The following is a 24278-nucleotide window of genomic DNA, read 5'->3' as shown; positions in this document are numbered from 1 at the left end:
TATTCTATTCTTAATACGGAACCGTTCATTTTTTTAGTGCTTGATGTGCTTCTTTTTTTTTCTTTTTTTTTTTTTGGTACAATGGTGGCTGACATTCAGCAAGTGCGAATGCAGCCAACAAAATCAGCCAAATGAGATATAAAATGATCATTCAAATTTAGTTATAATTGGATTTATATTTGACTTTAGCCGGATGAGATATAAAATGATTATTCCAAGTTAGCTTACCCAACCTATAAGCCTAACAACAAGACATCTATTAAGTTAATTAAATTTTAAAAAATAAAAATATGATCGATTAAAATCACAACTGTTCATTAAATATTTTTCTCTTTTCTCAATTATCAAATCTTCTAAAATGATAAATAGAGCAGATAAACAAGCAAGCTATTGCTTAGTTAAGAAATGAATTAAGCTAGTGCTAGAATTAGCTTGCTTAAATACTAATTTACATATATTTATACATTATAAATTATTTTATTATTATTATTCATATAAATAGTTATAAAAATAATTAATTATTATAAAATATAATATATATTGATAATAAAATCGAAATATAATTAAACTTATTATTTAAAATTATATAAATGAAATTTTAGAATAATTCCAAACCGCTAGCTGTTCATAAACTCCTACCTGTAAACGGGGACCACCAAAGGTCTCTCGTGCCACCCACGCCTCTAGAGAAAACAAGCGAACACGAGGAGGTATTCCAAACCCTAAACCCTAGTTCCGTGAGGCTCGCCGAAACCCTAACCCTACCACCATGATCTACGATGTCAACTCCCCTCTCTTCCGCTCCTTCCTCAGCCAGAAGGGCGCCGCCGCCTCCGAGAAGCGGTACTCTCTTCCCCTCCCCCCATCACGATATTTGTTGTTTGAGTAATTCCCGTCGAAGAGAATTTAGAAGCACTGATCTTGTTGATTAGATTCTTAACCCGTAACAACGATTTCTCTTCATTCCTCCTTTTTTTTCGACGTACAATTAAAAAGGAGGAAGCTTTAGATTTCTGCTTTCACTGTTCAGAAGACCTAGCTAGATTGTATATATTTTTTTAAAATGCTTTGATTTGTAGAAGTCTTTTTTTTTCGCCCAAAGTTTGGTTCCCAGTTTCAGGAAATAGAAGTCTTTTTATTTCCTTCTCAGCATTTGTTGACGCAAGCTGTATAGGCTTGACGCACGAAAGAAGGGGGTGAAAAATAAGAGTTTTTGATGTCGCTAATGTTGCGGCTTTATCTCGATCACATTGTCATCCTCTCCATCTTTTCTTGAAAGCTTAATGAGGTGTTAAAGGTGCTCAAGGGAGATATTGTATTTGCTAAGATTTTGTGTTTGAAGTTATGCTGTAAACAAACAAGCAGTAGCTCAAGAGAAAAGCTTATGCATTTGTTTGGGATAGAAAAAAAAAAGGATGTGTACTAAAACTCTTGCTGGGCAAGCGCCTTCCTTTGATAAGAAAGGAGTGCAATTAGTAAGATGACTATGGGTGAAGAAGGCTACAGCCTAGAGTTGATGGAGCAAAAAGCAGAAATGAGCATATAACCAGATTCATAGACGTGACAATGCTTTGCCACTCAGGCTTGTAAGGTAGTGAGTGCTGAAGAGGTACTCATGGGTGTCGGGAAACAAGCAAAACTGATGTAGAAATATTTCAAGCTATACTTGGATGTAGTAGCATCAAAATATAACCTTTGGTTATTTCATTATTGTTTTGTTATTTCATTGTTTCATTATTTCATCAAGATGGTGACTTATTAGGTGAATCTTGGCGATGAAAAAGGAGTCGTCAAAGGAAGGTGCATTTTAAGGAAAAATAGAGAATACTATCCATGAGAGTCTATCATCGAAAAAAAAGAAGAGATTTTTGACCTTGCTTGCTCCAGTCAAACTATCATCCATGAGAACTTATTCTCAGCATAGATCATCATGGTGAGAAATTTGAGGAAGAACAAGAGATTTTTGACCCTGCTTGCTTCAGTCAAGCTAGATAGCTGTTATTATGATTCTAAATTTTGGAAATTGTAGCTTGGGAGACATCTTTCTTAATTATACTTCATGGTGTTATACATTTCGAGGAAGGAAGGTGCTCATGATGTGGATGGATATCCCTTGGTTCTTTCTAAGATGGATGTTGTCAAACCTGCTAAACGTGCTGGTTTGATCAAGTTCAATTGGATATTGCTAAACATGTGGGTTATGACCCCTTAACCATCATTTTAAGGGGTTGGCGAGATTTCAGCCCAATGAATGCTAGAATTCATTTTACGCTACTTTTAGTGGAGTATGAAAATACTCCTGTATTTGATCTATTCAGGCTATTTTCATACTCCAAATCTGGTATCCAAGCACCTCCATAGAAATTTTATCCAATGCACATGTAAGATACCAGCGTATTGCCCAATGCTTTGGTATTCTTGGGTATCCAAACATTGCCTTAATGTTAAATTTAACTGCATTGTGATTGATGTCCAGAAGAAGATTCCATTTTCTGCAATAACCTGTATAGCTATGCTTAATATGCCTCTGTATATTGTTCGAATGCCCAGAACTCTATTTCTTGACATGATCTCCCCTCTAGTAGTTTTTGATTGGGAATTTATTGCTTTGTTGGAAATAGGAGAATTGAAGAGCAGAAGCCAAAGGAGCAGAAGCCGAAGGCAAGTGAGAACAAGCCTGTGATGATGGAATGATGGTAATTTGAGCAAATGAGAGTGTACTGCATTGGAACACTTCATCAAACAAGGACTGTATTGCTTATCTTGGCTTATATTTGCCAGATTGGATTTTGATGTGTGTACCTCATTTATCTGGACCAGTGTAAGTGCTTAAATATCACATCTTAAAATTTGTGCATTTACCATGTAGTTGTAAGGTTTTCCCCCATCTTCATTAGAACCTAACAGAATGGTAGTTTTTCCATGATCTGCAAGTAGTTTACACTCCTGGATCTCTTTGGCTGTGACCAGCTTGAAAGTTCATTGTAGAAAGATAGAGGTGGAGTGCTTCACCAGGATGTTATAGGAAGCCATCACAATGAAGAATAACCAGAAAAAATGCAACACTGCTGCTACCAGTGATCCATGTCTTAATTCGACATTTAGAAATTTTTGCTTTCAACATTATATCTTGATCAGAGAAAATTATACCAAATCTGGCCTGATGAGGCAATGTAATCTCATTTTTATGAACAAAAATTAGCCATACTGGTTCAGAGGGGTGGGCCCAACCTGAGGCAATAATAAATTTCTAGAAGATCTAACACCATCTAAAAGTATCTAGTATCTCATTCTTGCATCATTCTAGGCCTAAATTTGGGCCAATTGCCCTTGTGCATCTTGCCTGGTTTCCCTTCTGCATCATGACAGATATGTAGCTGCATGCCCCAAAGCTTATAGCCTTCGCTAGAAAGAGCAGTTCTATCCAAACCCTTCTCAGTTTGTCTCTGCTATTTTGACAAGGATCGCAGTGACAGATCCTGCACTTGGAGGTTTGAAAGATCTTGAAGTTTTTATTTTATTGCAAACATATGCTTCCGATGCAATGAATATACTGCACACGATATTATCATCGGTAATATGATGAGAAACAGAGACCTTCATAATTTTCTTAATGTTAGTTTTCTTCATTTGATACGCACAATTATGGTTTGCATTCTGTATAAGTTCCTCCTCTCAAGATGTGTGCTGCTATTAGGAACCAAGAAGTTAGTAACAAAACTATTTTTTTCGAGAAAAGGAGGGCTGGTCCACCTGAGTTCTCCATAGAGTTAGTGGGAGTACATATAAGATAAAGATGACAAAATAGGAGCTATCAGTGACATAAGATACCCTACACATAACGTTACATTAGGCGTTAGATGGTAGTAGATGGTTGAAAGATGACAAACAGAATCTAAGTATATGTAATTGGTTATATATTACCAAGATTCCTAGATCCTGAACTCAACAATTTAGCTGCAGAGAGCATCTCGTCACGACTGCTGTTCAAATGCCAATCATTTAAGAGGGTCATTTTCAACTGTTTCCTGAATTAATGTCTAACTAGAAACATAAAGTTCTCTTTCTACATATTGACGCAAGAGCAAGGATACGTACAGATCTTACAAATGTGGCAATAAGAATCCAAGAATGAAAAGTCATCAAGAAAATATTTGGTAGTAACCGGAAGAAAAAAAAAGCATCCGTAGCTTTCGTCCAAGGGTCAAGTCTCCAGCGAAAATTGTACAGGCGGACAGTCCTTCAAGGAATCTATGCTTTAAGACCACACCATGGTCCTTGGAAAATCACCAAGTGAAGTTTACCCCAGCGTGAACTATTGTTTGACAGTTTTTTTCCAACTGAACAAAGCTGAATTCCTTCATTCTTCTGAATAGTCATAACCAGGTTCTTTCTTTGTGCCCCAAAAATCTGGTCAGAATCGGTGCCGGATTCGTCTCCGCGTTACAAAACTTTCATGGACCGTCACGTGAGCGTTTGAATTCAAAAATATGTGCCTTGAAGTGTTAATTGGCAGAAGATAACTTGACCAAAGAATGGGAAGAGTCTTTGCTCGTTCACAATTCCTACGAGTTGCTCAAAGCTGGAAGAGATTCTGTGGTTGGACTGGTACCCATATCTTTTGTCTTGTGAAGAAGGAAAGTTCCTGAAAGAATGGTAACGAACCCACATATCTCGGTCACAATCTGTGATGCATTCTGTGAGTTCCAGTCCTGGTTCGTAACACAGTAAATCAGGAAGCAGAAAAATGGAAGCAAGATTAACATACTATGAAAACATTCAGCTTTAGTAAATGACAGTTGTTGCTGAGATTCTGGAACTAGGTCCAATATTTACCAAGACATAGCATGCTGAGTATAAGACTGAACTAGAAAGCAACAAGGAATGTTGAAACCACATGAGACAGACGGGTTGAAATTTTCAAAGAATCTAATGTCATGCATAAGTTTATGTATGAAGGAATCACTAATTAGAAGTGCTCATGGACTGTCATAAGCACAGCCACTAATGTAGTCAACCCAGTCAGCCAGCTCGAGCCAGATAATCATTACATTGTTCAACTTGGGAGCTTGTAAGGTATTGTCAAAATTTTGATTAGTGACATAATGTCATGTTTACATGCGGTGAAACCCGTTCAGGAATTTTACAGCTATTTTCCCATTCACATCAAAGAATTTGGTAATCAAACATTAATGTTGAAAGTGTTCTAACCAACCCTTAATTTCTGAATTGACTCCTTTCTTCAACATATTATAAATATGTACTATTATAATATGTACGATCCTCTACTCCTTTCTTCAACATGGTAACTGTCCGGTCCTATTATGTACTATTGATGCAGGTTAGGACAAGCTCTGTACCAAATTGATGCAAGACATGCTCGGGAGGCAGGGAGATTAGGATGCTTCTGATACCAAATTGATGCAGGATGGAAAAAGAAGGAGGAGGAGAAAGAACAAGGGAGGAGGAAAGAGAAGAAGAAGATGGAGGAGAAGAAGGCAGAGGGAGAGAGCAACTCAATATATTGTATTCTTAAATCTCAATAATGCAAACTATATTCTCAATTAACATAGCAATGAGTTTATATAGATAATCTAAAATCTTAATAAGAATCCACATAAAATTCTAATCCTAGAGTCCACATAGAAATAAAATACTGGAATTTTCATAAAATTCTAATCCTAGAGTCCACATAAAAATAAAATTTTCTAATTTTTAAATAAAATAAATTTTTTTATTTTTTTTGTTTGCACCTAACAAGAGTGCGTCTAGATTTCTTATTAGATGGTCCTCTGTCAACTATGCTCTTTTAGCCACTTTTCTCCACCTTCATTTGTGACCATTAAGTCTTGCTCCACTTTTTCCCCCAATTTTGTTTTTATAGTCTCCAATCATTTCCAGTTTGTTGATGATAATCTGAATAAATTTTATTCTTGCGAACATGATAAACTAAACATGAATCTGAACATCTCAAGCATGAGCACTGAATGCACATGATGCTGTTAGAGTATTTCAAGCCAATGGAGAACAAACAAATCAACTCATATTTTGATTGCAATAAATGAGATGGAAAAAAAAGAAGACAATATTAAACATGATTTGCTTGTGCAGAACTTTTATGATATACACTAGTAGAGAGAGAGATTTTCAAGCCTCATCCTTGCCTACTGTGCAACTATTAGTCAAATGTAAACATAAAACAGGGAAAGCTACAAGTTTACTAATCACCTTGAACATGATCATGCTAGCAAAAATGGTGAGAATGGTAAACATCACATAGTAGACTGGAGATATTACAGCAGTATTGAAGGTGTCCAATGCCTGCATAGATGAGTTAAACAATTATTAAGAAGTTCCTAGAATACATGTTGATTCCCTGGAGACTCAGAATTATGATCAGCAAAATGAGAAATCATTGATAAATTTATGATGGTAATCTGAGTCTGATTTGTCTGGGATATATACAGGGGAATATTTAATGGACTTCATTACATGCACGTGCGAAAACCACAAAAATGACATGAGAAATGATGCATTTACATTGCCCATGTTACAAATATTACAACATAGCTTGGTGTCTGATGAAATGCATGATTTGTACAAATATGGAATATGGACTAAGCATTTCATTGAGTTAGTGAAGTAGCTATGCCCAGATAGTGCAAGATCCAGCTAGCAAAGGCTGAGTACTCAAAAGACAACTAGCTAGGCCTAAGGAAGCCATCATGTAAAGCCCTCTTGGCCTTAATGACATCTTACCATGGCTACAAATACTCACCATTTCATTTGGGGGAAGGGGGCTGCAAAGCAGGAAGAATTGAGAGCATCCTTTGGGAATATGCACAACAAAGACTTTTCACGATTTAAGAGGCAACTCCCAAATGCCCTTCCCTCCATCCCAAACAGGACACGAGAAGGACCCTAAATTTCCTAGGCTCTGCTTGGTTGCTGAGAAAGTGGGAGAAAGAGTTCGTTAGAGGAGAAAATGACTTTCCAATGTTTTGTAGTGAAGGGGATATTCATGAAGAAAATATTCAGCAACAATCACAATTTATATTATTTCTAGCCACCTTAAATTCTTTCCCTCACCAAAAAAGGTAGTTTTTTCGGTTAAGAAAACCAAAAGTTATCTCTTTTGGATAAGACAACAAGAAAACTTGCCCATAACAAACCACCTCCTGCACAACCAAGTAACAAAATGTTTCTCTGCAACTTTTTCTTTGCTTTTCCTAGTGCAACCAAACAACTAAAAATATCCAACTTTTATTTTTCATTAAAGCAAATTTTTATTTTTCATTCACTTCCGCAGCAAACAAACAGAGCCTTAAAGTAAAAGGAATTTCAAACTCTTTTATCAATTATGTAAAAATAGATACCTCCAATTAGATCCGAGAAGAATGTGAGAAGAAAGGGAGAGGAGGGAGAAGGGAAAAGAGAAATGGAAAGTGGATCAATTCTCAAAAGCAATAGATAACTAAAAGAAAAACCCATCCAAATGCTCAAGGTTTATTCAACAAAATAAAAGAATCTCTCTCTATGCTGCATATATATAGTTTACAATGAGAAGAAAGCAAAAACACTTATAACTTTAAACTATTGGATGGAATCATTTGATTTTATTTAATTACAATTGAAAATAACTTGTAAATACCAGAATACGAAAATATTCATCCAGTGTTTCACAAGTTAGGGGCTAATTCGTTAGTTTGGTTTTATGAATTGTTTTATATTTTTCTCCTTTTCACTTCTTACTTGCTTGTGCTAGGGGTTCTACCTGGTTATGCACTTGTTTCTGTCATTTTCTTAATGAAGCCACAACCCTTTTCTTATTTTTTTTTAATAAAAAAATCCAAGCTATTATAAGGCCCCTAACATAGCTCCTATACCTAACCACGGAACCTCAAGTAACACCCGTAATATCACTCTCAATGGTCCTTCAAAGCGGTGTAGTTATGAATAGAAAATGAAGGTAAGCTTTTGTGCAATTTCTCACGGTTAACAAATTTAACTTTTTTTACCATCTTCTTTCCAAAGGAATATCTTCTGTGCAAAATTCGCAATCTCAATACCAGATACCATATGAATACCTTATCGGTTTGGCTTGGTTCGGTACGGTATGGTATGGTACACCTCTATACCAAAACAGGTCTCTAGCCATTTTTCTCAATATTTATCTCGGTATATCTCCAATACGAGCCGGTACGTACCTCAGTACGCCTTAGTGTGGGGCAGTACGAGGCCTGTATTTTGACTTCAAGTGAAGTTTCGTACCGATTTTCTTCCGATACGATACGGTACACCCCGTATAGGCGGTACGGCAGACCATGCTTCTCTACTAATGTATTCCTCTAAAATCTATCTCAACATATATCTTTTTTCCCAAAGTAATTGTGAAAATAATATGCAATATTTTCCTCTAGTATCCTTAGGGTTTTCGTTTATGGAAACAAGGATTTCAATCAAGAGATCTTGACCAGTACAGTTGGAAATATGATTTTCCACTTGGCACATAATAAAATAGCAATATTCTCCTTGTATCCAATCTTCTGTAACTTGTCATCCCCCACGAATCTATTTTGTTCTGAATTATTTCTAGTACACATTTTTAAGGGTAATAATAATGTCCTTCATGATTAAGGATATTCTAGAATTCAGTAGCATCTATGTTCTACAGCATGAAGAAAATACTCTTCATTTGCTTCTTCTTAATTTTATATCTCTATTATATTTTTCTTTACTTCTATAAACAATTCCAACAACGTTTTTCCCCTATAAAATGTCTAATCTCCACAAACCATATAATTCCTAAGCTCTCATATTCCAAAGCATTTTCTCCAATTTAGATGGTCTTATAATACCGAAACCCATAAATTGCAGCTTAAGTTTCACAGACACGCTGCAACCACAAAACATTCAAGCAGCAACTCCACTTCATATAACCTGCTATGTTTTTTATTTGTTTCGTCTACCTCCCCAGTTTTCTTTATAATAGAGTCGAGATCATGGAATGCCGTACCGGTCCGTACCGGCCGGTACGGGCCGGTACGTACCGGTCCGGCCGTGGACCGGTACCGGAACGGATAAAAAACCGGTATTTCCCGGTTTTTTATCCGTACCGGCCGGTTCGGCGCCCGTACCGGCCGGTCCGGCGCCCGTACCGGCCGGTCCGGCGCCCGTACCGGCCGGTTCCGGCCTCGTACCGGTGCGAACCAGCCGGTTCGCACCGGTATGATTTTTTTTTTTTTTTTTAGAACCACAGCGCCGCGCGCTGTGGTTTTTGAAACCACCGAGTACCGGCCGGTACGGGACCGGTACCGGCCGGTACGGACCGGACCGGTACCGGTACGGCGGACCTTGGTTGAGATACTGGAAAGGTCACTCTAGACTGTCCCTCGGCAATCAAGTTTGACCAGGCCTTATTATCATTTGTATGTCCAAAGAAATGGCATTTTATGAATTCTTACTGAAAAAAAAAAAATCAGTTTCTTATTAAAAAAAAAGCCAGTTGTTATCTTCCAAAACCATTATTTGAAACTCAGCAGTTGCAGTTATTATTTGAACAGTTATCCATTAGTGCTTTGTTTTACGAAAACTGCATAAACAACAAATCTTATTTCTTTATGCAATCAATCACTTCATCTATGACAAGTGTTAATGGCTAAAGCCAACAGTTTAAACAACTAAGTAAACTACAAATTAGACTCCTATATTGTAAGATGGATATTATTTGCCAAATTGGAAAATGAACAGCCAAAATATTGGGTATTATTTTCCTCTAAATGAACAAAAATAGCCTTTGAAAATGCCTTGCAGATTAGTGCATTCATGTTCACAAGTCCTGATTACCTTGTTTAGATAGTTCATCTGCACAAGACAGCAGATAATTACAACAACTGTGAAAAACCAAGTCTGAGGAAAGACAAATTGATTCAATCCCTCAAATGTAAGCTTTAGGGCAATACCCACAGCTTTTACACCCATAACCTGCACCAAGAATACTAATGGATAATTAAATGCATGAAAGCATGGATATATGAAGATTAAATTAGCATGTGAAAGCTGCTAAACATACTGTTAGGGAACCCATGAGCGAGCATATTCCGACATATACTACCAAATGCGTTTGACCATATCGTGGTGCCATTTGGACAATGAGGAAAATAACCAAGAACACAACCACAACACCATATGCAATAAATCCTGTAGGAACAAAGATCTAGTTGTTAGTTTAATATCTACAAAAACACCAAGGTTTATGCAGCTTGGGAGATACACATACACATAAGTACATGTATGGATCTATACATCTATAGATGTATATGTGTATGTATATGCATGTGTTTTTGTGTGCAGGCGTGCACATGTGGTGCGTGAGAAATAATCAAATGCAAACCAAGCGATTTAGGTTCAATTATTCAAAAGCACAGGATGATTAATAATGGATAAATATCCAGCACAAGATGTAAAAGATATGCTTTTAGATGACTTCAATATTTCCATGAGCTAACATTCAAGATATTAATCAAACTAATATAATGAATTTGACTGAAGAAGCGATATCAATCTTGTAATATAATGAATTTGACAAATACAACAAATACAAAAAAGGATAAACTGATCTTACTGACGTGAAAACATTTGGCATATATTTGCTAAATTACCTGGTTCAGTGGCAAGATCCCACACTTGTGTAACTGATTCAATATCCCGTTCTTTTGGGGCATGTAAAACAATACTAGTAGAACCCACCACGCAAAGAACGCAACCAAGAACACCAAATATGTGCAGTTTTTCCTTCAGCATAAAATGAGCTAGCACTGCACTGCATGAAAGTAACTCTCAGTAGAGAAATATTGTGTATTTCTGTTCTAAACATTTTCAGTCCTGGTCTATTTCTGTACCTGACAATGATACTAAGAGCTCCCAATGGAGTTACAAGAATTGCCGGAGCAAATGCATAAGCAGCAAAGTTGGCTATCTCACCAATTATCACTACAAAACAATGATGAATTTATAATATATGTAAAAGTCACCATAGCTGTCAGATTATGCTTAAATGGCTTTAAGAAAATGAAGGCTACAAGAAGATATGATCTTGGATGTCGAGAAATTTCTTCAATGTTACAGTACTATATCATGGAAAGCCAAATTAAAAGGTTTCTCATCTCAAAGTACCAATCAAAATGCTTCTACATTACAAGTGAGCAGAAGCAAGATAATCTACTTCTGATAAGCAACTTCCTCAAAAGTCAAAAGATAGAAGTGTATTTTAACTTAAAGAAAAATTTGTTGGCATGCATTATTTGATGGGCAAAATTCATCTCAAAGTGCTAAGTTATTGGGCCACATATGATGCAAACAGAGATAATCTTTGAATTCATCTGCCAAGCTGTGAAGCTTGATGTGAGAAGATATCTTGCACTATTCTAAAGGACATCAATATGCCCCAGGAGCAAAAAATTTCTGCATCTTTCCCTTGGACACATCAAGATAAAATTTGCCCCTTAGGGTTTGCCCACCTAGAGACCCATTAAACATCAACTCCAGAAAGCCCCTTGTTCCCTTCTTCTCTATCCATGATATAAAGTCAAAATGTTCTATTAGAAGTTAATTGCTCTTTTTCAATGCATTTGCTAGTCAACAAAATTGTTTTGGCTCCAGAGACCTTGACTACACAAGTCCACATTTCTCATCATGATCATAGGCTTCATAAGTCCAATGGGCTGAAAGATAGGATCATAGAAGTATACAAGAAGGATGGGTTAGAGTAAGAGGGCAATATAATTTGATGGGCTGAGAACTAGAATGGTAGAATTCCTGGTCAAAATCAGGGGTTGACGGTGAGACTCAAATCCAGGTCCTTACTACCAGCATCCAAAGACTCTACCAACTGCACTAGTTGGCACCCTCAAGTCTAGAAGTAATATTATTGAGCGCCAACAATGAACAGACTTTATACGTAGGCAGTATGACTTAACCTTTTGTAACTAACGCATGTTGAAACCCCACCACATATGATGGCACAGATAGATCAAGTCCACTGCACCCAACCAATTGCATGGCACCATATCCAATTATATCTATACGTTGCTCATGATGTAATAAAAATGACAAAGGGTGGAGTTGCTTTAAATACAAATATGTGCTCTCCAAAGGTTTAAATCTTTGCCTATGTTCAATTTTCCACCTGCACGTTAGAAACTCTGATGCTTGAAGCTCATCAATTTTTGTCTCAACAAATAAAGAAACCAGAAAAAGGGTAAAGAACTACACCAAAAACCATCAAAGGGGTCGATCATTGTTCAAGAACACAGAAACTTAGATGTATCAAACTCATAATTTTTACTCTTTCAAATTTTTTCACACTCCTGGCCTATGGACATATTTCAGAATTTTGTAGGCTTGCTACCTAAAAACATGGATTAAAATTTGAATTTACTACACTGACAACATCAGGTCGATCTGACACCTGGTGTTGGCAAGCTAAAAAATGAGGCAAAGTTCATATATGCATGCATTTATGTGGGTATATGTACACATGGGGTGGAAGAGGCCTAATCTTTTCTCTTTCCTCCTGGTATTCCACAAGGACTCCTGTTTCTCTAACTAATTAACCACTCAGTCCAGTCATCAAGTGAATCCATAAGTGTCCACTGTGGGTTTGCAGCAAGATTGGTTACCATGAGCTCGTTAACTGTCATGTGAAACATGAACTCAATTGAGAAAAGCAAGGATTCACGATCAGGAATTCAGAAATGGTTATTGAAAACCTAAGGGCTTTAGCTTCTATCTTTGGTGACAGGCTCCATGGACTTGCTTTTCACACCAGAGCATAAGGAAATTAGATGGGATCATAACCTTTAGTCATGGAATCCATTGATAAGCTGCAGGACCATACCAGTAGTTTAGAAGAATCATATGCTCTTTTTACAGATAATAACGACATGGAGAATATACAGGCTTTGGAAGCACGCTATATGCATGATATTGTGTGCAAGTTCTCTAGATATCACCATAGACCAAAAATCAGAGTATTTATAGACTGGTGCTTCTTTGACCCATTAACAAAAGCTCTATATTCCAAATGGAGTTTATGTCTCTAGCTCTCCAGTGGGCACATTAACTCTTATGAATGCACATACGCAGAGCAAATTTATATCTAAACCCACACCAGAATGTCAAGTAAGGGCCGCCATAGCCAGCTGAACTGGAAGAATTTTACTAAGGCAGCATATATCATGAATGTAATTAATGACATCACATAGTGAATTTACATTAATGCTCTCATCTAATTTTAAGAGATAAAACTTGTTTCTGCATGAGATTCAAATGTGAAAAAGAATATCTATAATGTATTATAACACATTTTCACATTCTATAGAGAGAAAACATTAGAATGATTTTTTTTTTTAAAAAAAGAAGAATTTTCAATAGTTTGCTTACTAGTAATCATTCCAGCCCACCACATTGGCTCATATAAGTATGAGTACCCTCCTGATCCTGCAATAAAGAAAAAGCAAAATGGCGTCACTGTTTTAATTCAGTCACATTTTTTCAATTACCACCTCTCTAAACAAGACAAACATTTCCCAAAGCACCATGCCTGAAGATGAGCCTCAATCCCCTAGCACCCAAACCCCCAAAAAAACATATATAAATATCAGGTTTTTGACACCCAAATGAGTACTGATCTTCCCAAATTCAAAAATAAAGAAAAAATAGGAAAAAATCTTTAATATATTTGATGATTGATTCAACAAGACCCATATGGAAAAACCCAAATTTCTGAGAAAGATTCAACCTGCCCTGATTCCAGTTGCCCCTGCTTTCTTGAGCCCCTTCTTCTTAATAATGAAGCTGGACCCGATGAAAAAGCTCGATGAGAGGGCCAGTGCGAGTCCACGAAGATTGTCCTTGGACAACCCCGAGCCCCCCATGGCAAAACTCAAATCCCCTTCACCGGAATCCCTCGAAACCTAATCCCTGTAACCCATTCCAAATCCAGAACAACAAAATCGTCATTTCTCTCCCCAAACATCAAAGAAACATCAAGAAAGATGGAGAGAGAATGGGAGAAGATCTCAGACCTTGGAATTTTTGGGTCAGAAACCCTATCAACACCCAGCAAAATGCTCGGGATGGATCGATAGGTTCAAAGGAGGGGGATATTTGGTGGATTCCGCTGTGCTCATGGAATTTGGAGCGAGAGAGACAGAGAGAGAGAGAGAGAGAGAGAGAGAAAGGGATTGGACTTGGACGGGGGCGGAGACGCGCAGGGCAACGGGCCTCCGCTCCACAATTTAAGATGACCTCCGAGTCCCGCGCTCCCCCGTGCGGGCCCCTGTGAGTCTTCCACAACGCGATTTATCTCTGCTGCCGCTGCATCGTCCGTCGGATGATTAACGTACGGTTTGGATGGTCATACAGATGTTTCCTTGTGGAGACTCGCACTATGAGGTTTGGTTAAATTGTTCCGGAGTTTTTGGAGATATTTATTGGAGGTTGGGTGTGACCTTTCAGTTTAATTAAAATATTTTTATATAAATCGAGAAATATATTTTTAATTTTGAAAGCTATATTTATTAAATTGTTCTAGAGTTTCTGGAGATATTTAGTGAAGGATGGGAAGATTTAAAAGATAAATTAATTTTATTAGATTTTGGCACGTGGGAGACACATTGGATGAGTGTGACCCTTCAATTTATTTAAAATATTTTTTATATAAATTAAGAAATATATTTTTAATTTTGAAAGCTGTATTTATTAAATTGTTCCGAAGTTTCTGGAGATATTTATTGAAGAGTGGGAAGATTTAAAAGATAAATTAATTTTATTAGATTTTGGCACGTAGGAGACACATTGGATGAGTGTGACCTTTCAGTTTAATTAAAATATTTTTATATAAATTGAGAAATATATTTTTAATTTTGAAAGTTGTATTTATTATTTTTTTTCTTTTTTTTGATAGATCAGGTGCATTATATACTTTTTTTATATGAATATATCCAATAAAATTAGAAAAAAATAGTTTAGGAGGAATGAAGGGTCTCGTAGCTGTCCTGAAGAAAGCCGCTAGAGTTTCGAGTAATTAAAAAGAATTAGTTGGATTGGAGAGAAACGAGTTGTAAATCTCATATTTTTCTTTTTCGCAATTAAAACCAAGCAAGAAGTGTGTTCTTTCTTTTTTTTTAAGAGAGAGAGAGAGAGAAAGTAGTTATAGTAGTGGAGATGATGAACATTAGGTTGGTATCTGTGGGGATGAGTGGTTAATATTAGAATGTGGATGCTCTTTATAGGCTTTTTGAAGAGAGTATTCATCTGAATTAGGTGCTGAGAGGGTTGGCTAGAAGGTGAAGGGATTTTGATAATTGAGAGAGCTAAGAGTGCATTTATTTTTTGTTGCAGTTTAAAACATGAAGAAAATTAACAAACTAGGTGTCATGGACTTTTTTTGTGCTGTAAAATTGTATAATTATCTTTATTATTATTTTTTTCATGGACAAGTGGATAAACAAAGAGATCTGTCTATTTATTCATTGAAAAAAAAACTCACGAAGCCTCTTAGAAAAGGTTAAAAGAGAAGGCCCCAATCACCACAAAAATATTTATTTTTATGTTTCATTTCCTCTGGTCATATGTAATGTGGTATGTCATGTGGGATACTATTTGGATTTCGCCAACAATTGCATCTCTTACTAATTATATATTTTCTGCTTCAAACTCTTGTCCTTTGATGCATCTTTGAATGTTCCTAGTATTGTCACACTGTAGTCCTTTCTTTGAATTTTGGTCTCTGACCAATCATTTGCTTTATATTTATCTTCTAAAAGATTTCCCCTCTGCTACTTGAGTTGCCATAATGCTTTGGAACTGATTCTTTCTGTAACTCAAATTTCCAAGTGCAGTCGAAAAAAGAATATGTATATCAAGTTGATTGCATTAGAAGGTTTTATTTTTGTGGCTAGTAGGCTTTTTTTCCAAGTTCAATCTTGCATGAAAAAAGAATCCATATATCAAGCTGATGGCATTAGTAGGTTTTATTTTTGTGATTAGTAGCATCTTCTTTTTATTTCGCACGCCCTGCGGTTTAAGACTTTTTAACGCATGCTCATTAGCCTTCTATACTTCAAAATATTTGAGTTGCCTGCTTTAAAATTCGCGACATAACTTTTGCCATTTTGAGCATCCATTGGTGGCTCTTTTGCCTTAAACAAATCTTGTTGTAGAATTATCACTCTTATCTGCTAATTGTTGTTGTTTCTTGCCAACTTAGTTTGTTGTTTCTTACAAGCCAGAACATTGCACATCTCATCAATGCAGCATGTACATGCCAAGTGCCTTTCCAAACGGGTTTTTAACCGTTGGAGCTTTATTTCTAGGGTTCTTCGATGATTGGATTCTGTTGAGATATCAATCTAGTTGCCTCCATTGTCTCATGAGGGTTTTCAGGTTGCTAGTTCAGCTTCAAGAACCATCTCCTATTAGAATCAGCTCGCACCGAGATTTATGTTCTCACAAGCACCTTCTCTCCTTGGCCTTTACTCATTGATTATATTGGTGTATTTTGCTTGCTCTCATGAGTCATTTGTTGAATACATTCATGCATCTTGGCTCATAATGTGGAACTTGGCATCTTGGCCCACTTGTATTTAATTTACATATGTCATTGCTTCAACTCCTAAATTCTTCATTGTCAATAAGCAACCTACATTCTATATTGTCTGGACATCTTATTCATGGGAAACACTTATTATATGATTTATCTCTAATTTATGGGAGTTGTCAAAGAGGCATGGAGTAATTTTTTATTATACAGTGCAAGCATTGAAGCATGCACATATTTAGCATGGTCTTATTCATATATTTATTTCTTCATGTTTCTATAAACATACATCCATACAATCCATACATATATATATATATATATGGATTGTATGCAATAAGTTTGTGGATGCATGCTTTCCTGCTATTTTTCCTTTATAGGAGTTTATATCTGAGTTCATGCTCTAACAAGATAGTGTGTACAGTCCACTTGTTTCTCATGTTTTAACTTTAACTTGACTGAAAAGAGGGGAGTTAAAATCCTTAGGTGATGCTTTTGTTTGCATTGTCTCTTATGTGATTCTAATAACATCTAATCGGGAAGAGATCATTAATGCGCAAACAACAGTTGGCCCTTGTTGCTTCCTCTGGCCACTAAAAATAATTAAGATCTATAAGGTTTTTCAAGGTATGGAGGCATGTCTGCGCATCAGTTGGGCGTAGGAAGAATGATTTAATTACAATTTTGATTGTGTCCTATTTATTCTGAACTTCTAAATGGTGAGTTAGATCAGTGTATCTAGTACTATAATTTTTTATTGATGTTTGCCAGCTCTTTTGAAGGAACCCAATTATACTCTGCATTTTTGCGCATAATACAGGATTAGCGGCAGCTGCTGCTTATGCAAAGTATGGATAACTTTTTGCAGGATAACAACACCTCTCCATTTGTTATGTCTGTTCTAGGACTTGAATTTTTTTCTGTTTTTTTTGCACCTCCTGTAAATGAATAGTTTTTCTTTTTTTTAATTATGTTTTCCCCCTAAGTTTAAGTGGATAATTGACAGCTGACTGCTCTGTAAATGGGATTTTGTTATATTTTTATTCATCATAGAATGATTGCACACAGTGATCGTTTGAACATCTGATATCTTAGTTCAGACCAATTGCGACGGAGCTGAATGATGCTTGCGATAAGTTATTGTATTGTTTGGTGATATTTCCTGCACAAATGCATATTTTGCTGTTCAGAAAGGAATGCTAGAGTCAATTAACATTGTTTTTTGGGGAATTTTATTATGGCAATTGGCAAATGGTGATGTTCGCATTTATACCTGGCTCCAGCCCTACTTGGTGATGTTCAATTGGTTGTGATGGTGTCAATGTTGTGTGAACAAATATTTGCTAAATGGGAAGTTTGTTCATAAAATATTATGTTCATATATTCTGGCCAAGAACTGGCAAAGCAAGTCTTCTCTACTATATTAATTTCTTTGTTTGTAAAACTAATTGCTATGGGGCGTTTCGAACACTTTAATGGTAGTGCTTAGTTGAACTAAATGACAATTAAAGATCTGTTGGAGCTGGTTATGGCTCTTTTTAGGAGTCAAGTAAGAGAATTTAACAAATTTATAGTTTCTTGTAATGCCTTTTAGAGCTCTATTGAGAGTTATTTTGAGCTTTAGAACCTCAAAATGAACTCAGGTCTTCAAAATCTCCTTGACACCAAATATGTAAACCTGAGAGAATTCTTTCTGTTGGCAGTCGATCTCAGCTCCTTTTTATGAACTTAAGGATTTAATTTGAATTCCGGGTTTAAAATCTTGGGTTACTTCGTATGCATGAGACAACATATAAAAGAAAACCTTATTCCAAGAATGAAAGTCCAGCCCTAGCTGGAATTGTTATTTTGGAAATACAATGTTGGCTGAAACAACCGTTCCTTGCTGCATTTTCTAACCTTGTTTGATCAATGATCATACTTCGTATTAGTGTTCAGCATGTGCAGATGGATGTTTACTTTGGAAATGTTGGGTATCATCCTCTTTTAGATTTTGGGTTTGGACATTATGGGGAGTGTAAGTGGTACCTGAAAACCCAAATCTTAAAACATGTTAACTTGAATTCGATCCAATGGATTTTAACTTAAATTTGGTCAGTTCTATTGGATGATAAGAGTTCAACACCGATGACCTAAGCTATTAAATATGATCTATTATCTCTAAATTACTTATATATAAAAAATATTTGATTTCAAAATCTGTAGCCTATACATTAAATGGTCAAAAAAATAAGTAATTCAAATAATACGATAAGATGCGTTGTTTTTTAACCTTTTGATGCATAGGTAAAAGATCAAAATATCATACAATCTTTTATATAAGCAGTTTAGAGATAGTCGATTAATGACTTGGATCATGCATTGACCTTCATATCCATTCTGCATGTGCTTGCTAGAGATCCCAAATCGACCTTGCTGGTGTCATTTCGCCAAAAAAATAATAGAAATGAAAACAAAAAAAAAAAATCCCATCAAATAAACCATCTGCGTCGAGCTTGCTAATTATAATCCAAAGGCAACTTTGTGATCTCAGCATCAGGCGTGCCGCTCCCTCTGGTAGAGGGAAACTGGTAACATGCAAAGCCATGCAGCTTTAAGGGAAGCACAATTTTATGGAACTCCAGAACTGCAGAGGGTATACTCTGATTGGAAGTAGCAAAAACACCAAGTTTGACATGAAAAGAAGACAAGAGGAACAGAACAGAAATAAAACCTCATTCAGCCCTTTGTTAGGAAGAGTTTAAAAGATTTACAAGGTATCTTTCAAACCTAAGCTGAACAGCCAACTACTAAAATTTCCCCACCAACACTACCTTCTATCTCTGTGCTGCTATCTACCTAAACTCAAGGGAGGCCAAACAACAAAGGATGACAGAAGCCTAACACCAACCTACACAGACTAAAAGAAGAGCATAGAGCTCTCCTCATCCCTTCAAGGAACGACAACTATCTGCCTCAAGGGGTGTGAAATGTTAATACCCCCAGCGTGCCTCACGAACTCCTCCGGTGAGAAGGAGCTTCCATGGCAAACGCAAATGATGCTCACCTCCGACTTTGTGTATCTGTAGAGGAATCCAGTGATGGTTCTTCCATTGGGTCCATTCCCTGTAGTTGAGACATAGGGCATTCGAGGCAGAGAGGATGAGTCATTTGGGTTCTGATCCTCTGCGCTCGGGATTGGTTTGTTCACAGAAGTTGCACCATCGAGTTTCCCCATGGCTGAAGTGGCTGAGTTCAACACCAAGCTAGACCCTGCATTGCTGGTGATGATCTTCTCAGTACCTTCTTCACTGCCCTGGGATAGAGGTGCTACATGGTGAGACTGATGCCCTTGAGAGTTGCTGACTTGTGATGACAGTTGCGAGACAGACTTCTCCGCCATGGTGTGGGTCGTTGAATGGCTCCTTGCATCATTGCTGATATTCGATCCTGAGGGACCGAAGAACAGTGGTTAGTCCTAGATACTAAGGAAGAGCCTTATGTTCTGAATCCAGACATATAGGCATGAACAATGAGACAATGAAATGCATTTGAGATCATTTCTATCAAGAAGCAAATGGTAACTGATAAGGAGCTTACAGTATCATCCACAGTTCTCTCTCAAAAAACAAAAAACTTAGACATAATATCTTTCATACTTAAGGATTGAAAACTTTGATACCAGTAAACCTAGAAATAATATGTGCAGCAGAATTTAGAGTTATAGCATCTCGAACGCTGCAGACCTTATCAATCAACCATGGGATCTACTGCATATGAGTGTTCAACTCCAAAGGGCAGTACAAGAGCTACATGAACAGGGCATGAAGGTCCCAACAAGCAACACATCGGTTTCTAACATATAATCCCTGCGTTATTTGGTTAATGTTGCTAAAATATTGGGTTTCATTGCACGAACATCCTGAATTGCTGATTGCTTCACCATGTACCAATCATCAAAAGGTACATTGCATTTTTTGGCATTCCTTGTGTGGCTAAACTATGAAATGAAGCAAGTAAACCTTATATATGTGTAATATGATAATGTTAACTACTAATGTCAAATTATTAAAACAACAATGGCTAAAACCTCTTCCATCTGCAGTTAAATAGAGGTTGGCCAATCCTGCACAAGAGCTAATGGAAATCAAATTTATGTTCAGCATGCACCAATGATCAAGGTTTTATTGCACCCTGAAGGGCTTCTCTCGTGGTTAAAGTCATACTCAATAAGGGAATTAAAAATCCACGACCAAGCATTGCAAACATTTTAAATTTAATTTCCACACGACCTTCCTATTTCAACAACCACACCCCAAAATTCACAAGAAAATTAAACATATCAAAACTTAACTCTAGATTTAGATATACAAAGAACTTAGACATCCTAATCTAAATCCAAGAGCCTGTTTGGTATTGCTCTGTTTTTGTTTTTTCTTTTTTCTTTTTCTGCAAATCATTTGTAAAATCTTCAGAGCTTCTGTACAAAACGATGCCAAACAGGCCCTAAATTAGCCAAAGATGCAGAGTTTGAAGTAAAAATGTAATTTTTTAAACAAATTCATGTTAAAAGTTCAACAAAAATGCAAACCAGAAAAAGATAAGCGATATATACCTCGAAGCGAACCAATCTTCTGATCCGAAACCCCCGACGAGCAGCTACCAGAAGAATTAATCGACGAAGGGGCTCCATTAACCCCAATGTCATTCCCACCTTTCATATCCAAATAGCGAGCCCCATTGATGCCACCATTAGCACTCACAGCCGGCACAGCAACCGGCGAGCTCCGGCGAGCCACCTGCTGGAGCACATTCATCCCAGCATGGGTCGACCCATCGGCGGCCACCGGCAAAACCGCCGGAGCCCAGCAAGGAATCACAAGGGGAAATCCGAGCACCTTCGGGACCGGCAGGTACTGCACCTGGTGGTAAGGATGCTGCATTGCCATCGCCGGGAACGGATGCGAACCGTACGCCACCGGATTTGGTTTATCAGAGTTAGGGCTAGGGTTTCGAGCAATGCCAGCGATTCGGCCGTCGCTCTCCCACCCCCTCCGGCTGGTACTCCACCGGTCGGCCGCGAACGCCTCCCTCTCCCTCGTCGCCCGGTCTCGGGCCCTCAATTCCAGAGCCTGGACCTCCAGCGCCGCCCGATCCTCCGCCGGAACGCCATTCCCAACATCAAAGATCCCATTTTTCCTCGCCTCCCGCCGCCGGAGCGGGTCTCCGCCGTCGAAGGGAAGACCCTCGCCGGATCCTAACCGGGTAGCGGTTCCGTGACGGGTTGGACCCGGATTCGTGGCCCTCTGGGAGCTCCCGCCGATGGAGAGCCCGAGGCTGAGGTCGACTCCTCCGTCCTCCGCCGGATCCGGATCCAAAAACTCCATTCTTTTCATATTTCTCGGCATTAACGGGATCGGATCTAAAACTACAACTCTATGGCTTCTCGGAACCAAAAAAAAAAAAAAGGATCTCGGTTGAAGGTTAGGGTTTGGATTTGGATCTTGTTCTCTTCAATCTTCTTCTTCCATAGGAAAAGAGAGGAAGAGACGAGGCGTGGCATATAATTTGTCGAGGTTTAAGGGATTTTAACCGAAGTCCAGGACGGAGAAGGGAGCCTCCATACAACCACCCGTCGCCGAAGGATCTGCCACGTGGCAGTAATTGGAAACCGATGATCTCAGTGACCGACACGTATGCGCGTCTTCCTTAACTGGCTGCAAAGCGTTTCCCCCGTTCCATCCGCCTCTCGTAACGCCACCCAGAAAACTATCCCAGATCTGCTGTAAAAGGCGACTCAGCATTTGATTGAACGATCCAGATATACGACACGTGTAAAATCCCTTTGGATCATGGTGTGTATTTAGTGGGCCCGGGGTGCCTCCTTCTCTTTCTCATACGTGGTGATCTTAGATATGCTTCACTACGGTACTTCGGTAGATTATGATGGAGTACTTGATCCAAGGGGTTAACGTGGCCGCCTGCATGGCTGGAGGTCTCAACGTGGTCAAAAAAGTCGTTACGGACTGGAACTGACACGTGGCGGTCCTGCGGCCCCGTGCTCGGCGTGATACTGACCCCTGGCGGTCTGGCGCGCGAGGCCCGCGGCAAGGCCACGTAATCGAGTCGAGAAGCCATGCGGGCTCGGGCCCTCGGTACTATCGCGCTAGTCCAGAGATTGCCACGTCGAGGGAGAGTGGACACTGCATGCAGAAGAGACACGTTTCCGACAAGTATGTGCGAGTCCTTTTTGGCCTGACGGCTACGTGTCGAACGGAGACTAGGTAGCTGCTGGGTTGAAACGTGGCATTCTGGCAATGGATGAGCTGATGACTCGTGGGGGATTTCCGGGTCACTTCAATGTCGTACGTCGCCACGTCGTCAATCACGGTGCGGGTCGAGGTGTTGGGCCCACCACGGGAAGGATGAGTACGAGAAGAGTGGGAGGGCCCGCAGAACGCAGTGGACGGGATCGGTGGTGATCTTCTGACCGCGGCCCAGCTGTTTGATTTATTTTTGGGTACGTGTTTTGTATCTATTGGCAGGAGAGATGGGTCGAACTTCTGTGGTACGTACTTGGGTGTTTCTTTACCTTTACTTATCTTTTTTTTAAAAAAATTATAAAAAAATAACCACAACTACTGGTTATTAAAATACATGAGAATTGTCATTTTAGAATGAGAATTTTGTTTTGAGTTTTTTTTTTCTTCTTAGAAATAAGATGGAAGAATTTCCATGGAGAGTAACTAATCAAGTTGCCTTATCCCTGTGTCGTGATTGGCCAACCAATTTGCCCTCCCATTAACCCCTCTATATAAATATTTTTTAACTAACATGTCAACAAATCACAGGAATCATCCTAACTTGAGCAAGCCATGTCAAAACATGCACAGTTTTGACAGATTTCTTAGGGGTTGGGAATGTTTGATTGCAAGAAAGTGGTTAAAATAGAAGGAGATCACTTTGTAAAAGGTTTCCTTTTGAAAATGATATTTGCTGAAAGTAGAGTTATGATTTGGAATAGAGGCTTCTTTTATCTCAATATCGTTATAATAATGATAGAGTAAAGGCTCATGATACCTTCCATAAATGGGATAGGAAAATCGACTGATACCACCTAAGAAAAAAATTGATGGCGAGCAGCACAATGATCGGCATCAATCAGTAGAAAATGACCCTAATTGATTCGAGGTCGATTGCTGTTGCCAATAAGGAAGATCCGTCGTTGCTTCCAATTTTTTTATTAATGAGTACATGTATAAGGCAACCAAAGAATGTGCTTTGCTCTGCACATTCTCTCTCATAAAGCATATATTGATGGACCAACATAATATTATTTTTATTTATTACGTATTAAAATAATACTAATTAATTATAATGAAATGTAAATATAACCATGGTTGACTAATATTATTTAATACTTATAATTAAATATAATATGACCATTATTGCTTGAACAAATCATATTATTTACTATTAGTTTAGTATTCATATAATGAATATAAATTGTTACTCTTTTGCCTCTGCGTCATCAAGATACTTTACCCACACTGTGTAAAAGCTGAACAGTAATGCCCATAGCTGCTTAGGGTTGGAATAAAAATGACATTGAAATAAACTCTCCACCTTCTTCTCCATGCACTGTTAGTTATGCATATGCTTTATTTGCCGTGCCATTCCATCTGGAATCAGGAGC

General features: G+C 38.0%; 3 protein-coding genes across 6 annotated transcripts; 1 reads left to right on the top strand and 2 right to left on the bottom strand.

Moving 5' to 3' along the window:
- The first annotated feature begins 609 nt into the window (after nucleotides 1-609).
- Nucleotides 610-5564, top strand: LOC120111371 (wound-induced basic protein-like). Of its 3 annotated transcripts, none has more exons than XR_016397752.1 (3): nucleotides 610-843; nucleotides 2622-2821; nucleotides 5342-5564. XR_016397752.1 is itself a non-coding variant. In XM_089926034.1 (2 exons), exons 1-2 carry the CDS (start codon nucleotides 770-772, stop codon nucleotides 2692-2694), a joined length of 147 nt encoding a protein of 48 aa, XP_089782160.1. In that variant the 5' UTR covers nucleotides 610-769; the 3' UTR covers nucleotides 2695-2926. The 3 variants fall into 3 exon arrangements, 1 of the variants encoding a protein (XP_089782160.1); XR_016397753.1 differs by lacking the exon at nucleotides 5342-5564 and adding an exon at nucleotides 2938-4360 and having other exon boundaries at nucleotides 612-843; XM_089926034.1 differs by lacking the exon at nucleotides 5342-5564 and having other exon boundaries at nucleotides 2622-2926.
- LOC103710632 (putative magnesium transporter NIPA2) lies at nucleotides 4015-14445 on the bottom strand. 2 transcript variants are annotated; one of them, XM_088706436.2, is made up of 9 exons: nucleotides 14088-14445; nucleotides 13802-13983; nucleotides 13444-13500; nucleotides 10902-10992; nucleotides 10662-10822; nucleotides 10073-10200; nucleotides 9847-9984; nucleotides 6229-6321; nucleotides 4015-4645 (listed from the first exon to the last, which is right to left on the bottom strand). In XM_088706436.2, exons 2-9 carry the CDS (start codon nucleotides 13935-13937, stop codon nucleotides 4577-4579), a joined length of 873 nt encoding a protein of 290 aa, XP_088562562.2. In that variant the 5' UTR covers nucleotides 13938-13983; nucleotides 14088-14445; the 3' UTR covers nucleotides 4015-4576. The 2 variants fall into 2 exon arrangements, with proteins under 2 accessions (XP_088562562.2, XP_038984302.3); XM_039128374.3 differs by having other exon boundaries at nucleotides 4015-4712; nucleotides 14088-14441.
- Nucleotides 14446-19301: 4856 nt separating this feature from the next.
- Nucleotides 19302-22340, bottom strand: LOC103710605 (uncharacterized). The gene is made up of 2 exons (XM_008796417.6): nucleotides 21198-22340; nucleotides 19302-20032 (listed from the first exon to the last, which is right to left on the bottom strand). The coding sequence occupies exons 1-2, from the start codon at nucleotides 21988-21990 to the stop codon at nucleotides 19536-19538; spliced, it is 1290 nt and encodes a 429-aa protein (XP_008794639.4). The 5' UTR covers nucleotides 21991-22340; the 3' UTR covers nucleotides 19302-19535.
- Nucleotides 22341-24278: the final 1938 nt, after the last annotated feature.

This window comes from Phoenix dactylifera, chromosome 11 (genome assembly GCF_051530095.1).
Source record: "Phoenix dactylifera cultivar Ajwa chromosome 11, Ajwa_hap1_PhDact_Kaust_v1.1, whole genome shotgun sequence".
In the NCBI taxonomy this organism is placed as follows: domain Eukaryota; kingdom Viridiplantae; phylum Streptophyta; class Magnoliopsida; order Arecales; family Arecaceae; genus Phoenix; species Phoenix dactylifera.
Note: the sequence above shows the minus strand (reverse complement) of the source record. Positions and strands in the feature narration are given on the sequence as shown.

What these genes read in the sequence shown, in the direction of transcription:
- LOC103710605 (XM_008796417.6), bottom strand. Translation starts at nt 21,990, where the DNA reads ATGCCGAGAAATATGAAAAGAATGGAGTTTTTGGATCCGGATCCGGCG. An exon ending in GAAGATTGGTTCGCTTCGAG is followed by an intron (nt 20,033 to 21,197) that starts GTATATATCGCT and finishes TCGGTCCCTCAG; the next exon opens with GATCGAATATCAGCAATGAT.
- LOC103710632 (XM_039128374.3), bottom strand. Translation starts at nt 13,937, where the DNA reads ATGGGGGGCTCGGGGTTGTCCAAGGACAATCTTCGTGGACTCGCACTG. An exon ending in GGCAACTGGAATCAGGGCAG is followed by an intron (nt 13,501 to 13,801) that starts GTTGAATCTTTC and finishes TCTTTATTGCAG; the next exon opens with GATCAGGAGGGTACTCATAC. An exon ending in AGATGAACTATCTAAACAAG is followed by an intron (nt 6,322 to 9,846) that starts GTAATCAGGACT and finishes TCATCTATGCAG; the next exon opens with GCATTGGACACCTTCAATAC.
- LOC120111371 (XM_089926034.1), top strand. Translation starts at nt 770, where the DNA reads ATGATCTACGATGTCAACTCCCCTCTCTTCCGCTCCTTCCTCAGCCAG. An exon ending in GCCGCCGCCTCCGAGAAGCG is followed by an intron (nt 844 to 2,621) that starts GTACTCTCTTCC and finishes TGTTGGAAATAG; the next exon opens with GAGAATTGAAGAGCAGAAGC.